General features: G+C 43.8%; 1 protein-coding gene across 1 annotated transcript in view; it reads right to left on the minus strand.

Moving 5' to 3' along the window:
• The window catches only part of DYSF (dysferlin), a 1070125-nt gene that overhangs the window by 607038 nt on the left and 447267 nt on the right, over positions 1–15820 (minus strand). Inside the window, exons 7-12 of the mRNA XM_086960107.1 lie at positions 13911–14039; positions 11732–11794; positions 10285–10335; positions 6863–6893; positions 3180–3295; positions 999–1125 (exon numbers count right to left, since the gene is read on the minus strand). Coding sequence (XP_086816233.1) covers positions 999–1125; positions 3180–3295; positions 6863–6893; positions 10285–10335; positions 11732–11794; positions 13911–14039 — 517 coding nt within the window. The remainder of the gene's footprint in view (positions 1–998; positions 1126–3179; positions 3296–6862; positions 6894–10284; positions 10336–11731; positions 11795–13910; positions 14040–15820) is intronic.

Below are 15820 nucleotides of genomic sequence, written 5' to 3' on the forward strand. Positions count from 1 at the left end.
AAGTGCACACAGACTTTCACAAAGCACTGTTTGTAAAATAATGATGGCTCTCTTTTGCTCATTGCAGACTATAATACAAGGATTTATCTTGTAATAAGAAAACGCGAACAGTAAGGCATTAAAAGTAGCATGACGTAATGTGGTTTGATATTTGTCACGGGTGCACAAACTGTGTTCTTTGCAAACATAACTTTAGGATGGGAATCTTTGAAAAAAAGGTAGGCCCTGAAGAAAGCCCCCAGACCTGAAATGGTACTAAGACAGAAACATGTAGACTCAGCTCATAATTACTCCTGGCACATCAAAAAAATGTTTTGCTTTTCACCCTATCAAAGGTTTCCCCCAACAGAATTTCAAATGAAGGAAGGGATACCTTCAGGTATTTTTGACTAGACTAGATTCCTCTATAAAATCTAATTCTGATATAATTTAAGCGTTGAAGCGCACCCAGATACGTTAGGTATGCTGGGTAGAAACCCATTGATGAAGCATACTACTATTAATACTAGTGGATGAGGGTTCTTTTACAAAAACTAAGGGACCCCATCTGACCTTACTGGTCTGGGAGACAATATAAGGCCGATATATCGATGAGGTCTCTCTCCTGTGTCATTTGTCCTTCAGAATGTAGACATGTTTTTCTTTGTTAACGAGACATTCTGTCTATGGAATGGAGAGGTTGTTTCAGCTCTTCTCTGAAAGGTTCCGATAACAACGGGCACTGAATGGAATTAGAACATTCACATTGTTTGACTTCCATGAATAGAATGTTGATTAAAGAACTGACAGTGGTGAAGCTCTGCAGAGTAACGTTCTACCCTCATTGTGATCTCATTTCTGTCAATTATGGAAACAGTTTGAGGATGCCTGTGAAATGCAGGATTTTATCCCACCCTCATTTACTGTTGTAAATCCTGATAAACTTATCAAATACATATATTTTCAGGCTTTTTATGAACACTGAGAAACAGTTTAGAAAATAAATGTAAAATACAAACTCTGGGGTAGGTCCTCAGCTCTGAAAACCTTCAAGATGAGGTGAGCCCCTCTCAGGGCAACGCCTGCCGGGCGCAGTACATTGCCCTCAATATCCTCCTTGTCTTCAGAAGCATCTTTTTTCTCCATCTGGGAAAGTAATAAACACATATTATTTAATGTAGCGTTCACATCAATGCTGACGCTTTGCATCATGGGATCTAAATCAAGACAGTATGTGGACACATGCATTTTAAATGACAGAGTATCGCTGGGCCACAGGAGGTAAATATACTCTTGACCTGTTTGTACACACTTCTAATTACGGCTAAGAAATTTGAACACATTTCTGGGTGGCTTGCTGTTGTACTGTGAAAATCCTTGGGCTGGAACGGGTATACGGTATGCAGCCACGAACCACATCCGTGAAGGACAAAGGCCCGCCATACATAGCTTAGAGTCAAGGCTCTGAAGGAGCTTTAAGCCCAAAGACTCATTACAGGTCCCTCAGCAATAACCAGGTACCAAGAGGGCATGTGGAACATCTTGGGACTCTTTAGTCGGTCGAAAGAATACCTGCCCAATATTACTCCGTATTCTTGTTAATACTTTTGCTGAATTGCTTTCATACTAATTAGATATGAAGTGACCCTTGCTGAGAACAAAGGGTTAAACAAGATTTTGACCTGTTGGTCAACAATCACATCCAGCGGGCTCTCAATAGAGGCTAATGGTCTGACGCACAAAAGTACGTATGAGTATGGGAGGTACTACCACAGGAGCACTCTTTTACGTAGTCTTGCATGCCTTCGTAAATCCGCTCAGAAATGGGAAGGCGGAGCTTCGTCACCTGTACCGCCATGTATTGGAATAGCCTTCCGTTAGAACTGAAATCTGTGTCTGCCTTATTGGCATTTGGGAAATCTCTAAAAATGTGGATATTTAGAAATTAGTGGGTCCTTCTTCCTGTACTTTCAGCGTTGAGGAGCCACCGGGCATCACCATCTTCATAATCAATATTGAATATGAATTTCTATCCAGCAAGGGCAGCCATGACAGGTAAGATGTATTCCAAAGATTCTGTGGTGCTATAATAACGTGTTTGGCTGGGGTCAGAGGGAAATATTACAATCAAAAGCACTGGTCTTGGTTAATGAGTAGGGCTCCCGGTTTTATGGTATTAATTTCCATTTCCATCTGTATTTATCCATATTTATTTCTTGCTAATTTTATCTGTATTTATCCATATTTATTTTGGATTTTGTGCAAAAATTAAGCTGAAATTAGTATATTACCACATTTATTTAACCGATAAATATGCACTCATGCTTGAATGCGCGCCAGGTTGGAATGATATGAACACCCACAGAAGATAAATCAATGCACTTATATGAAAAAATTCAAATTTCAGGATCAACCTTGTGCAAATCTACTGCTGTTGAAGCCTCTTTACTAAAGTTCCTTTCTTTTTTTACCCCCCTTATCTATTAATCCACACATCTTTTGGCCTGGTAGAGCATATTAATAATTACTAAAAAAGCAACCGAATTTTCGTTTTATCCACATTTAAAAATAAATACAGGCAAGAAAATGAATGTTTTCTGTCTGTATTTATCTGTAAAAATCAGTAAAAACGGAAAACAGGGAGCCTTATTAATGAGGCTTCACCTCAAGCACTAATGTGGGCTCTTTTTCAGCCAGGAGGGTCATGAGGCAAACATTACACAACAACAATATATATTTAAAGTCACGAGAGAGGACGTGTCCAGTGGTCATGATGGCGGCCCCTCCCTCACAGTCAATGGCAATGAATAGCCTCTCGCGCTCTCTGCATCTGCTCTTGATATTTGCTATTTCTTCCGTAGGTTTTCTTATTTCAGAGAGTGGTAATAACCGGTGTGCTGTTTCCCGGTGTAATAATTCTAAATGTACGAAACCTTGAATCGTGAAACGCTTAGTCAGGCCTGAGAGTATTAGCACCAATGCAATACCAGTCCTACAGAGATCACAGCTGCATGTTGACCTTCCCCAGTTAGCCTCTTTAGGATTTAATCTGCAAAATCCAATTTTCCATTCATAAATATCCACAATTGCAACTTCAACGAGTTAGCTACATTTTATTGCACCGTGTTTCTTAATAAGAGACAGGAATGACATAAATAATCACGTGGAGACTTTTTTTTAAAGAATAAAGGTCTACTTGCCGGGGCTTCGTCTCCTGGCCCCAGCACAAACATGCTGACTTTCAGGTAACCTTTGGCGCCAGCACCAAAATCTTCAGGGTCCGAAAGAAGCAACCATTTCCGGAGGAAGGCATGTCCTAAATGGAAGAAGGAGAAACATGTTATACAGGCTACGTGGCACATATGTGATGTAAATATCAACACTGGTATAGAACCTAAGGCTTCTCTGGGTGTCTATTTCAGCCAAGTAAGGGACCCCGTGCACTTGGAAATAAAGTATAATGCTCGCACTGGCCTTAAAATACAGGGTCAAAGGATTAAGACAGCCGCGCTACACTCATCCATCAACAGCTTTCATGGTGTTAGTTCATGACAAACATTACCCTGTTAGGCAAGGTCTGTTTCCATTCAGTTCCTTATGCCACAGCACCATGCCCGCTCCGTAAGGGCAGGGTCGATCCTGAGCTAGAACATCACTCTGACGTCACTTAGACTTCATTTAAACCCGGGTCGCCAGATGCTTCAAGGTTTGAACAGCAGAGTTAGCGACCTTTGACTTCCCACATCTATCCAGGGGCGGCTCGTCCGTTGGGGAGGAGGAGCATTGCCCCACTTAAGTTATCCCCAAAGATGAACATTAAAATGATAATACATTGCCATTTTATATTTCATCGTCCCATCTTGAACTGAGCGTTAGGACAGGGCGTGGCCCCTGCTGAATGACAGCAGCAGGGAGGAGGGCGGGCTGTTTGTGCACTTTTCAAAGTGCGCATGTCCCTTTTGCAGGCCGTCTTGCAATGGCCAACAAGACATGCACACTTTGAAACCTCTAACCGATTAGAGTAAGTGCAGGCCCCCAGGGTGCTGGGGAGGGCCAAGTGAAGCCACCCCATCCAATCAGGACGCTGCTCTCACAGCATAGAAGCAGCAACAGGATTGGAGCCTGCTCTGCAGCATGTGGTTCAGAAGAGGTCTGGAGCAGAGAAATTCGGTTCAGGTACATTTCTTTTTGTAAAAATATGTGTGCGATCGCCCCATAGATGCCAGCTACCACTGACCTATCCACACCTTTGGACACATGTTTAAAACACCGATGCCATGGTCCGGTCACTCCCTCCTGTGAAATCCAAAACAGACTTGGGCCAGGATTGACAAACATTTCACACAGCACAGTGCAGGTTATGTTTCTGCCCTACTTTCCATAAAAGGGAGAGAGCAGAGTTGGGCCATATTTTCAAAGAAATGGTGCCGTCTGGCTCTCTGCCTGCGCTGATGCACTTTCAGCTCTCTAGGGCCAATACAAGCACCCTTGCACCGCACTGCAAGGGGGCCTGCGATATGGTCAGCTTAGTTTTTGTGCAGTGAGGTGTACCTTCCTGCTCGAAGAAAATAATAGGAAGATTTGTACTCTTTGCATGTGTAATGCGGAATGCTACGGCTCAGTTCTTAATGAAAGTGGCGTTGTTACACACAACGATGTATTGCACCATTCATACTTCAATTTCGCTATCACTATAACTATTACTTATATGTGTTTGACAATACGGCAGCAAACGTGTGTCATCCCGGGACCTTAAGCTTTAGTATAGGTTAAGAATAAATATAACCTCTCCTCTACTTTTCTTTCTATATCCATGCATCTTAGGCAGCATGCTATTATTGGAAAACCAGGATATGCTGAAGAATGTGTTTCTTTGGCACAAGCCATGAATAGATTAAATACAAAACAAGGGATTGAACACCCTTTAACTACCTAGTTAGTGGAGATTAAGGAGGTCATTAGGATGGCGGGCGGACTATGCTCGCCTGCCATCCTCACGGGGATTGGGACCGCCCGCCATAAGGGCGGGGTCCTGTGGTGGGGATTATGATGCGCCCGCCACAGTGGCGGGCACATCCCTCATTTTTAACATTGTGGCGGGCGGTGCTCTCTGCACCATCGGCCACAAAGCTAAAAAAGCATGTATGCATTTGCATACACGAAGCGGCTGGCACAGCGTGGTGCCTGCTGCTTCGTGTATGCAAATGCTGGGGGGTACCACAGGTTCCCCCCGTGTGCAACCCCACCTCTTCTTCACTCTGCGGGCCCGCTGGGGCCCCCCAGAGTGAAGACCGCATGCCTTTCCGTGGCGGCATCGCCACCACGGAAAGGCATCTAAACAAGCCCATCGTAATATGGCTGATAGACACCGCCACCATATTAATCCTTTTCCTCCCCGGCCGTAAGGCAACCGGGGTGGAAAAGTGGCGGACGTCTTTCCGTCCGCCGTGGTCCCCCCCGCCATACTAATATGGCGGGGGAATTTAGGTGCGGATGGCGGGCGGATTGCACCCGCCAGGCCGGCATTGGTTACCGCCAGCCTGGCGGGGGCAATCCGCCCGCCATCCTAATGGGCCCCTAGGTCTTGTTAACATGTGCACGAGAAGCGCGGATGGTGTTAGCATTAAGAAACTCTCAATGTTACAGGGTGTCTCTACACTTTGAGAGAATATTCATTGGAGACTAAGCAGCTTCAGTTTCTCAATGCCCACGTAAAACTTCAAAATATTAGAAACTATAGTTAAAGTATGAGAACATTATAGATATTTACAACTAAAACTACAACTAGAGCTCCTGGTTTTCCATTTTTACAGAATTTCAGAAGTACGAACACAGAGTTTTTTTCTAAATGGGATTTTTTTTTAAAACACCAGGAAAGAGTCTTTCCATGCTGTCAGTCATTACTGCCAGGACCATCGCTGTGAGTACTGACAGCCAACAAAGTTTTAGAAAAACTGCCTACGTTTCTAAAAGAACATGGAAATAGAGGCAGGTGTGCTCATGTTCAGGTACTACAACTAACATTTTCAGTTGAGTATATGGTTTTATTAAACAGGGGTACTTAGAGCACTAACGGCCTCATTCTGAGTGTTGCGTCAAGAGTAAAACTCTTCTTGGCGGCCATCGACACCTTGATAATATTTTAATTAACCGCCTCTCAACTGCTGGTATCATGGGCTCTGCCTAGAGTAGTTGAGCTCCTTCATGGTCGATAAATCTGAGAGAGTTTCTTTTTTTTCCTTAATTTCATAGCAATATCTAATCAATTATTATTATTATTATTTTGAGTTGTATATAGCGCTAGCTAGACCCAAAGGTATCAAAGCGCTTCACGTGTTATGTGATAACTTTTACAAGAGGTACTTGAGGGGATTTATACGAGTCTTAGTTGAACAATACAGCATTAAGTGGTTATAAAGTCACTCAAGTATAACACAAGGACGCGTTGAGGAGCGGTATCGTACAATCGCCTCTTCAAGAGACGGATGGGGACTTCGCCTTGCTGGTCTGCCTTCACCTTATTGAACTCTCACCAGAAAAAGTGGTTCCACAAGACAAGGTAAAGCAGCCGTCTCTTGGCCGTCTAGTGGAAGCACCAAATGACAATAAAAGGCACAAAACATTGCCTTTCTATCAGTGAGTAATGAGCGCTCCAGTAGGCGACATGCAGTTTTACCTGGAGCTCTCAACGCGCCGATCCAGGAGCCTGTTTCCATACGACTGCTGCAGTCGATGTCGATGCACAAAAGTGCACTTCAATACAAAGTGCATGCACTGCAAATTTCACAGATATACTGATTTGTTTGTCTATGCTTTACAGTGGAGCACTCGCCAACATTACATTTCTAATATTATGAAAAAACACTTATAATCATTTACTCACTTGGTTCAGCATAAATTGTTCCAACATCCATCTGTGGAATATAAAAAAAAAAAGATGAACCTCAGCGGTCATAAGACAAGCCACTGACGCGACATAACACATCACTGCTGTGCTCTCCAAAACATGGCCCATTAAAAAACCATCATAGAGTCGGATCTTCTGCTCCTTCTGCTCTGAGAATTTGATATCCTATGGATATCCCTGTGCCATCATCTCCAAAGGCCAACAACCTAACTTACTTATGGATTTTGAGGATGTAAAACCTGCAATTTCTTGAACAACAGGCTTTGGTGCCACAAAATTCAAAATCAGAAAGCATCACAGACAGATGACCATCTACAAATATCTTACTGAGCTCAATTGTATATTTTCTGATCCTGTAGGAATAGTTACAAAATGGGTTATGAAATGGGCGTGCTACCTTTCCTATTGATTTTTAATTGAGTGTAATAATGATGCAGATAGGCTTAGAATTTATCTCACTAGTCAACAGGAAGAGATGTCAGTTTCAACATAGTGCGCATGCTCTGTCTGGAGCGCCCTCTAGCTGTAGAATTGACAGACGCAGTACCGATGCTTCTGTAAATTAGTCGGATGCTTCTCCTGTGGATGGGATTTGGTTGGAAACTTTACCTTCAGTTAGCGTCAGAGTCGATTCAGTGACTCCACAGAGTTTGCAGGGGCCCATTGTGAGAAGTTGGCCCGATATGCAACGTTCGCTATTCTAGCGACCGCTATGTATCGTTCCAACGACCCTTATGGTGTTTGGTTGTAAGTCAACCTATAGACCAGCTATCCTAGTAGCGTGGATACGAGCAGTCTAAGGCTAAAGACTCGAGAGGGCGCGTTAAGCCAGCTGTTTACCACACATGTACCCCTTGAACACCCAGTGAAAGGACACCACACAAGTGTTATGAAAATAAACAATATATTTATTAAGAATCACAACAGCCCTGTACTCTTTATGAGGACAGGGTACTAAGCACAAACCAAATCTCTTTAGCAAATACTTCAAGTGCACAGTTTAAAACAAGTGTCCGGGGACACGGAAAGGTTAAGGCAAGTCGGAAGCGAGGGACTCGGGACCCTAGAGTAAGGAGGCTATGCAGGCACCGAAATGCCGAGTTACCTAGCCACGAGGGCTGCGGCTGCAAGTCTTACAGGCGTCGGGGTCTTCGCTGACGAGCCAGGAGCCGGAAGAAAAGGAGTTGCTGGCCGGCGACCAGTGGTGAATAGTTCGTAGGGATCCAAGCCTGGATCGGAGATTGATGAAACCTGAAAGCAGAGGGGACCAAGTTCGTACTACTAGCCAGTAGTCAGAGGGTACCAGGAAGGCACCAGTTGGCCGTCACCTCGACCAGGTGAGTGGGCGACGCTAGGCTCTGCAGTCTCACGGACCAGGAGGCGTTGTCGGCGACAACGGTGGAGGTGCGAGCTGTCCTACGACGGATGTCGCTGTCGGCGTCTTGAGTGGACCAGGAGGGTCCGGGGTGCTTCTCGAAAAGATGGAAGCAAGGGCCAGTCTGGAGCAACCAGACCGGCAGTGTTGATTCTCGGATGTCGTCACAGAAGGGCACAAGCCAGCGGCTAGTGACCAGACAACGTGCTGAGCAGCGAGCAGAAGGGCCCCACGCAGATCGTGGAGATGCTGGGAGACTGCACTTCGGTGCTGGAGCGGCTCAGGGTCGGGGCTTCTCGGACCCCAGAGCACTCACCAGAGAGTTACCTCGATGGTCGTGCTGGTTTTTAAGAGCGTGCAGGTTCTGATGATGGCCGGTCCCTCGAGGTCTCGTCGCACCCACAGATCACAGCTGAGCTGATGACGTGGGTAGAGGTCAGAGGTGCCAGGGAAGCCGGTTTCTCGTCGAGCTGGGCCGTCGGATTCCTTGAGGAAGGACTTACAGCAAACCGCAGAGTTCTTAGATGGTGCCCGCTGATGCAGGGTGACTACTCCTTAGTCACAAGGGAGAAATCTTGAGAAGAGTCCTTTCGTAGAAAGTATTCTTGATTCAAAGATGATCTAATTTGGAAGGGTCCCCGCTCCGGCCTTTATCCTAAAGAAAGGGGTGGGTACATGACTAGGTCCTGCCCTAAGGGTGGGACCAGGAAGGGGGGTAGTTACACCCCTCTCCCCTGCCGGACTTTCCCCAGGCCAGGGCTGTCGCCCCTGGAACTGGTTCTAACCGGCAGATGCGTAGTGAGCACCGGGGTGCCACTCCGCAGTCACCTTCTCGCAAAAGCCCTACCTACCCAGAATACACAAACCCTGTCTGGGACGGTGCGAACACCGCCCTTGACAGGAAACCCTTTGTCCAAGTGCTCCTCGCTGGAAGGACTCCCAGCAGCAGGAGGTCAGACTCGTGTCTGTGGTGGCAGCATCCATTTTGTGGAGCTGAGGCTTTAGTTAACTTTAACCGGGGTTCACAGTTACGTACATGTCGTGTCCCTCTAGAAGGGCGGAATGCTAACCTCGTCGCCAGGGTTGGTGAGAGGGCAGCATCCCGATTCGTATGACACCTTACTCGACATGTCTTGATAACGCGACACCGAAGTTACCGATGTGGTACGCGTTATCATGGAACAGCCATTGGGTCTTTTCTCCGCAAGCTGCAACCGGCTCGGCTCGGGCCAGAACACAGTTCACGCGAGCCCATGCACTCTGCCTTCAGGATTGTCAAGGCCTGCCATAGGAGTGACTGATAGGGACTCGGGTGTCCATTGGAAGGTTAGATATAGAGCTACTATATCTAAAGCAAAGGGTGATTACACGACTTCGCCCCAGCTGTCATGCAGCCAGTTGTGTCAAATTTAGGAGGCCATTCAGGGGTGGCACAATACATGCTGCAGCCCCTGGTGGCCCTGGGTACACCTATGCCCTGAGTTCCAGGGTCTGATAAGGTGGCCCAGTACCAATTGTTAAATGCACCTAGGGTACATCTCGTAATTTAGAAAGAGAACAGCCAGGCTGTGGGTCTGATTGGCAGGCCCGCAGCCAGAGAAAGTCGTAAACCAGTGAAACAAAAGCAAAAAATCTGGGTGATCATAGGATTGCAGACCCTACTCTCCTACACCCATTTCCAGGATCTAACACTGTGTCCCCTTCCTATCAGGCTCAAAATCATTACAAACATTACAAATAACTCTAATGAAGAGGACATAAACACACATGAACATATTTTATACATGAATAAGACCTTATATCCTCCTGGAGCTTCATGTTGTGAGCTGGTGTGTGCGTTTTACAAAACCTTTTTAATGAACCTATAAATGTACCAGCACCAGGGAGCAAGCATGAGGGGAAAGAACTGTTGTTTACCCCTTTGTCGAGGGACCTCCTTCCACTTTTGTAAATTTATCCAAGGGGTGGGCCCAGCTTTCAAATTTACTGTAAACTGTAGCTAGAACTGTAATAATTCACTTACCCTAAATTCTCCAAGGACAGAATCTGTTCTAAGGGAGCGGGAATCAAACATCTGTGGAGAAAGAGATGCGTCTATTAGCTAAACTTAAACAGCTGTACTACTATAATACATCGAGTCTGAGGCCCTTCTCTGGACATAAAACTACAAAAGTCCGCACACTCGAACACGTGCATGCGTGCACACTCACACATACACACATGGACATACCCCAAACACATGCTCACAAATATACACATACAGACACACATAACACACACATACATGTGCATACACACATATACAAACATAGTCTGGGCCGGCGTTAGTGCTGGTGGCGCCTGGTGCAACAATGTTTTTTGGCGCCCTTAATGACCACCCCCACCATGGATTCCCATTTCACCCCCCTTTAACAGTGCCCGGGTCTCCAAAACCACTCTCTCACCGCTCAGATTCATTTAATTCGGTTTATAGCGCCACTCATAACAGATTAGGGTGTCAGAGCACTTTATATCACACACACATTACACAGATGCAATTAATCATACATGTGTAAATCAGTGTATAGGAAATATTACATAAGTCAGAGGACTACAAGGTGTAGGACTGACGTGTCATCCAGACTGGTAGGCAGGATAGTTTAATAGTGCTTGGTGTCGAGAAGCACAAACTCAGAAGTTAAAATGGAAAACCATGGTTGGGGGTTCTCTTTAATAATAAGAATCGATTTCTACCCAAATTAACCCTTTTTGCAACATGAATCTATGCTCTCATCTGTACTCTGCAGTGTGCATGCAGCTGTTTTATGACAGTTAATAATTCACTGTTCTATATTAGGATTTTAACTTACAAATTGCAAGTAACAAAAGGAAGTCTCTTAGAAAAGCAGTGACCCACTGACCTATTTACATTATGTGCACTTTGTGATCTGCATGGTACATGTTCTTTGCAGCAGGCATATTGACCCTACTTAATTATGAGTCAAAACCTCAACTAGACAAAACTTCATCTCTCTCCAGGAAGAACATTAATCACAGAAGTTATCTTGACATTTTGTTTTGTTGCCTGGAAATTGCTGGAGGAAAGGAACAGGGCAGCAGGTGCTTTAAAACCATAATATACTTGCAAACATGGCGTCCACCAGAAGTCACCACCCGGTTCGCACTGCCTTAAAGCCGGCTCTGCACATGGTCACACACACACACTTACAGAAGCGCACATCACACTCATATAAACAGACACAAAACATGCATGAGTACACACACATATACTTGCACACAGATACAAAAGCACATAACACACACACATGTGCACACACACACCGACACATATAAACACAAACAATACATTCACACACAAAAGCGCACATGCACAAAAGTACACACAATCCTTCCGCTTGGTCACCTCATACTTCTCCAGTTTTCAATTTCTATATTACAAACCAGCAGCAACAAGCAGCATGTCTACTTACTGTAATAAATATGGGCTCGTCGAACAGCTCAGCCGGCGATTCAAAAAAGTTGAAGAAAAAGGTCTGTTAAAGGAAATGAATGTAAGTTAACCGAAGCCTTCTGTGCTGTTTTTACTATAACTGAAAAGTACATATAATTAGGTCAGACATTTTGACTAGCCTTTTGTGAGGCAGGAGATCCTGCTCCTTTGTAAAAGTAAAAAAATTATGTAAACTCCGCAAGGAAGGCTAGGTAGTACATCAAGCTCTAAGCAAAGTTCTACACAAAGTTCATACAAAAATCAATTTTTTGGATAGCCCTCAGCCAAGTTTGCAGTAGGAATTGTAACTTCATGTTAAGGCATGAAAATGGCCACTCCCACATCATGGTCGCTGCGGACAGCTGGCGTACAGCGATACGACAAACGTCCACAAAAGGGTGCAAGATCTGCAACAAACGGCCCAATGATGGTCTTGTTGTACGACGAACAGAGAAGCACAAACCGTAATTTGATTTGTAAGCACTGGCTTCTTGATCACATACTTAGGTCAAATCAAGCAGCGCTGAGGTAGACTTAGAATGCCATTTCAGGGACACATTTTTGGCCAAAATGGACACCACCCGCTCTTCAATCTTTATCCATGGTTTTTAAATCAATATGCTCAATATTTAAATAAAATGAATAATTCTAATAAGTGCTTTTTTGAGAATATTGTATTTTGTTTAATGAGCACACATCAGACTCAAGTAGATGAATATTCTTCTGTTGACTGCAAACTGTAATGCATAGGGCTACTACCACAGAGTACAATACAGTAATACAGTTAATCCTTCAGAAAACCCTCATGAGCCAAAAGCAGCAACTTTACTCTCCTAAACGCCTTGGTGCCATACCGACAGTATTTAAGGGTGCAGCTCACACATATTTTGTTCTGCAGTCATAGAAGGGTTTATGAAGGAATCATTGAAATATACTGTCTGGCGTAAATATATATATATTTTTTGAAAACAATTAAATGATAAAATGATAAATGGATTGTTTACAAAATTTGAACTTTGGCAACCCATGCCTCTTATTTGAAAGCCCCAGCACAGGAAGCCTTCCAGGCTGTATATTGGGAGCAAGGAGGAATTTACAAATGAGATTGTGCCATCTTCCAACCAGGCCTTTTACTTTCATGTCTGCCAAAAGAGGTCATGCATTATGGTGATTTTCAGTCATATATTTGGGAGAGAACCTATGCTCTGAAAATCCACAGTATTCCTATATTAAGATTAGAGTAAGGGAAAAAAGCAAGTAAATAAAGTGTCTGGTTGATGTGAAGATCTGACTTGTTAATATAAAACAGCTACAAAAAACTAATAAGCAGCCTGACTACAGGGTAGGATCTTTGTCAACCATGGAGGATGTAGCTACAGGAAGGGTTGTGAATCGATAATCAAACAGATGTAGCTAAATTCGACTCGGTAATTCAGAGGGTTGCACGCAAGACAATTGGAGGCCGAGAACTTTCAATCATGGCGGCTCAGGGATGGAACCAGCTCCCGGACAGTCTGAAAGGAGAGTTACATCAGCTGAAATTAAGGATAAAAACCTAAAGACGTGGCGTTATGAAATAGTTTTTTTCTACGGTAACTGGAAATTGAGTTATGAACTGTTTTATGCACCATGAAACCCCAGTGGGGTGAGAGAGGCGCTCTACAAAACAAATCAACATAAACAAACATTGTCCATGATTTTAAGCAAGGGAACAATTAAATTCCTAAGTGAAAGCGGTGTTGGGGGGTCACAAAATCATGGTGGAAATATTGACCTGAGACAATAGTGACTCCACAATACCGACTAACACTATGTCATCAAGGTAAGTACATCTATTCTTCCCTATAAATACTTACCTTGATGATATAGTCATTGTGTCATAACACTACAGAGAAAATGTCTGAATTCGTCAATTTGAAAAGTAAATTGTCAATGTCGAGTTTAATTCTGCAATTATGGAAATGTTTGTTTACAAAACATTATACGAGGTAAAATCGTGCTGCCCCAGGTAATTTCAGAGCAAAGCAAAAAAAGTTGTTGCACACAAAAGCTTTGCAAATGAAAAAAAACTCTTTGTAAATCTGCATCCATAATCGACCCAAGATATAAGAAGCATTAAGGTTGTCCCTTTAAACAAGGACTCTATGCCAAGATCTTACCTCGTCGAAGAAGGGGCTGTTCCCTTTGCGTATCCGTGTTCGCTTTGTTTGCCCGGCCACGGTTACCTTCACCACAGGTTTCACATTGGTGCCCGGGACTTGTCTCCCTTCGATCACTCGGATTCGGATCTGAGCGAAATGAATCGATATTCAGTAAAGAGAGGTAAAAAGCCAAATTTAAATCTGAATAATACCAAGAGAGGGGCGTGTCAGAAAGTAAAGTCAGGGGCGTATCTTCAAAGGGGTGAGTTTGAGGTATTACACCCCCTAACAAATGTACTTGCTGCTCAATAATTGGGTACACATGCTTTCAGTCGGGTATGTTGAGGTGTCTGTCGGATTTATCCAGGGATGTTTACATAGACACAGACAAAAACGCACACACACTCTCTCTGTTTTGAAAGTCCTCAAAAATGTTGGTTATTTTACAAAATATTGTGTTTTCTCTCTTAGTACTCCTACCAATCTGCATTCCTCTCCTTTTCCACTGCCCCTGCGGCCCCTCTCCTGCACCCTGCTTGTCGCATAATGTATTTCAATATTTTATGCCCGCCTGAATGTTGAAAAATCTGAAGCTCACCCCCCTCAATCTTACTGACCAAGCTCCGCCCCTGAGTGAAGTAGTGACATGAAGGGACTTTTGTGGAGGAACAATAAACACAGAGCACAAGGACTGGCTTGAGACACAGGATAAGGCTCAATAAACCAGGATCTACACTGTGTTGTATTGCTTGTTTCAATATTTCTGTGGTGGGCGGGCATCAGCGTTCATGTTTTAGGGTCACAGCCATGATTCCTTAACAAGTACCTCCCACTGGTGGTAACGTTATAGCTCTCTCTGCACTTCAAATAACTGCCACTTGGGAGTTGAATCAAACGTTATTGTATTTTTACATCACCATCACCGTAAAGTATAGACAAGAGCCAGTGGAACACTACTTCATTTAATTTAACCAATAAACAAATTCAGCTGTGGGTTATGTTTACTGTAAAGCAAAAATATCAAAATAAATATAATTTTGCAGCTGATGAATAGCATGTTTTTGTATGCAATGTTAGGGTATATTGCCGCCGGTTTACTTTTACAAGACTGTAATTAACACGTATATTACAGTATAAGATATAAAAAAATAGACAATGCTTAAAAAATGAACCCTATCCGGAGCTACGTCTGCTCACAAGCACTATCTGATGCTTCAAAATAACTCATACTGGAAAAGGCTCATATTCAAATATACAACTTTCAGCAATTCACACAAGTTCAGAATCATACCTGCAAAACTGTGTCAGGTGCATGCCGCATACACATTTGTGGATTCCTTTTTTTGCCTCTGTGGGGGCATTTAGCACGCGTATTTGTACGTGTTGTACAATTATATACGGTGACGTGCTTTTACCTTTGAATATATTACAAATTTGTATCTTTTTCTCCACAGCAAAACCATATTCCTCCTTACCCCTACACACAGGGATTTCATCGTCCAATAGCATAAACAAATCTCTGATCATTTCCAGAGTGGGACAGGGTGGTTCAGAAGATACAATATATGCAAAAACTCTTGAGTCTGGGGTTATTCTCAAAGTTTCCAGAAAAACCCCAATCTTTGAGTCATACTCAATATCGTACCTGCATAAAATGCTCATTTTTTATGTATACATTTATGGGATGTGGGAGCTGTGAAGGCCCTGGTTCTAGTAGAGGGTGAACTATGTCAAACTGTTGACCAGGGAGACTCAGCGGTCTTGTTGCTGCTTGATCCGTCCTCAGCTTTCGATAAGGTGGATCATTGCGTATTACTGCACAGATGTAAGGAAACCGGCATAAAGGCACGGGGATAGTTGATTCCTCTCTTCCTGCATTTTGATCAAGTGCGCAAGAAGCAGTATGTGGTGTGCCTCAGGGGTCTACC

This window comes from Lissotriton vulgaris, chromosome 3_1 (genome assembly GCF_964263255.1).
Source record: "Lissotriton vulgaris chromosome 3_1, aLisVul1.2, whole genome shotgun sequence".
Classification (NCBI taxonomy): Eukaryota; Metazoa; Chordata; class Amphibia; order Caudata; family Salamandridae; genus Lissotriton; species Lissotriton vulgaris.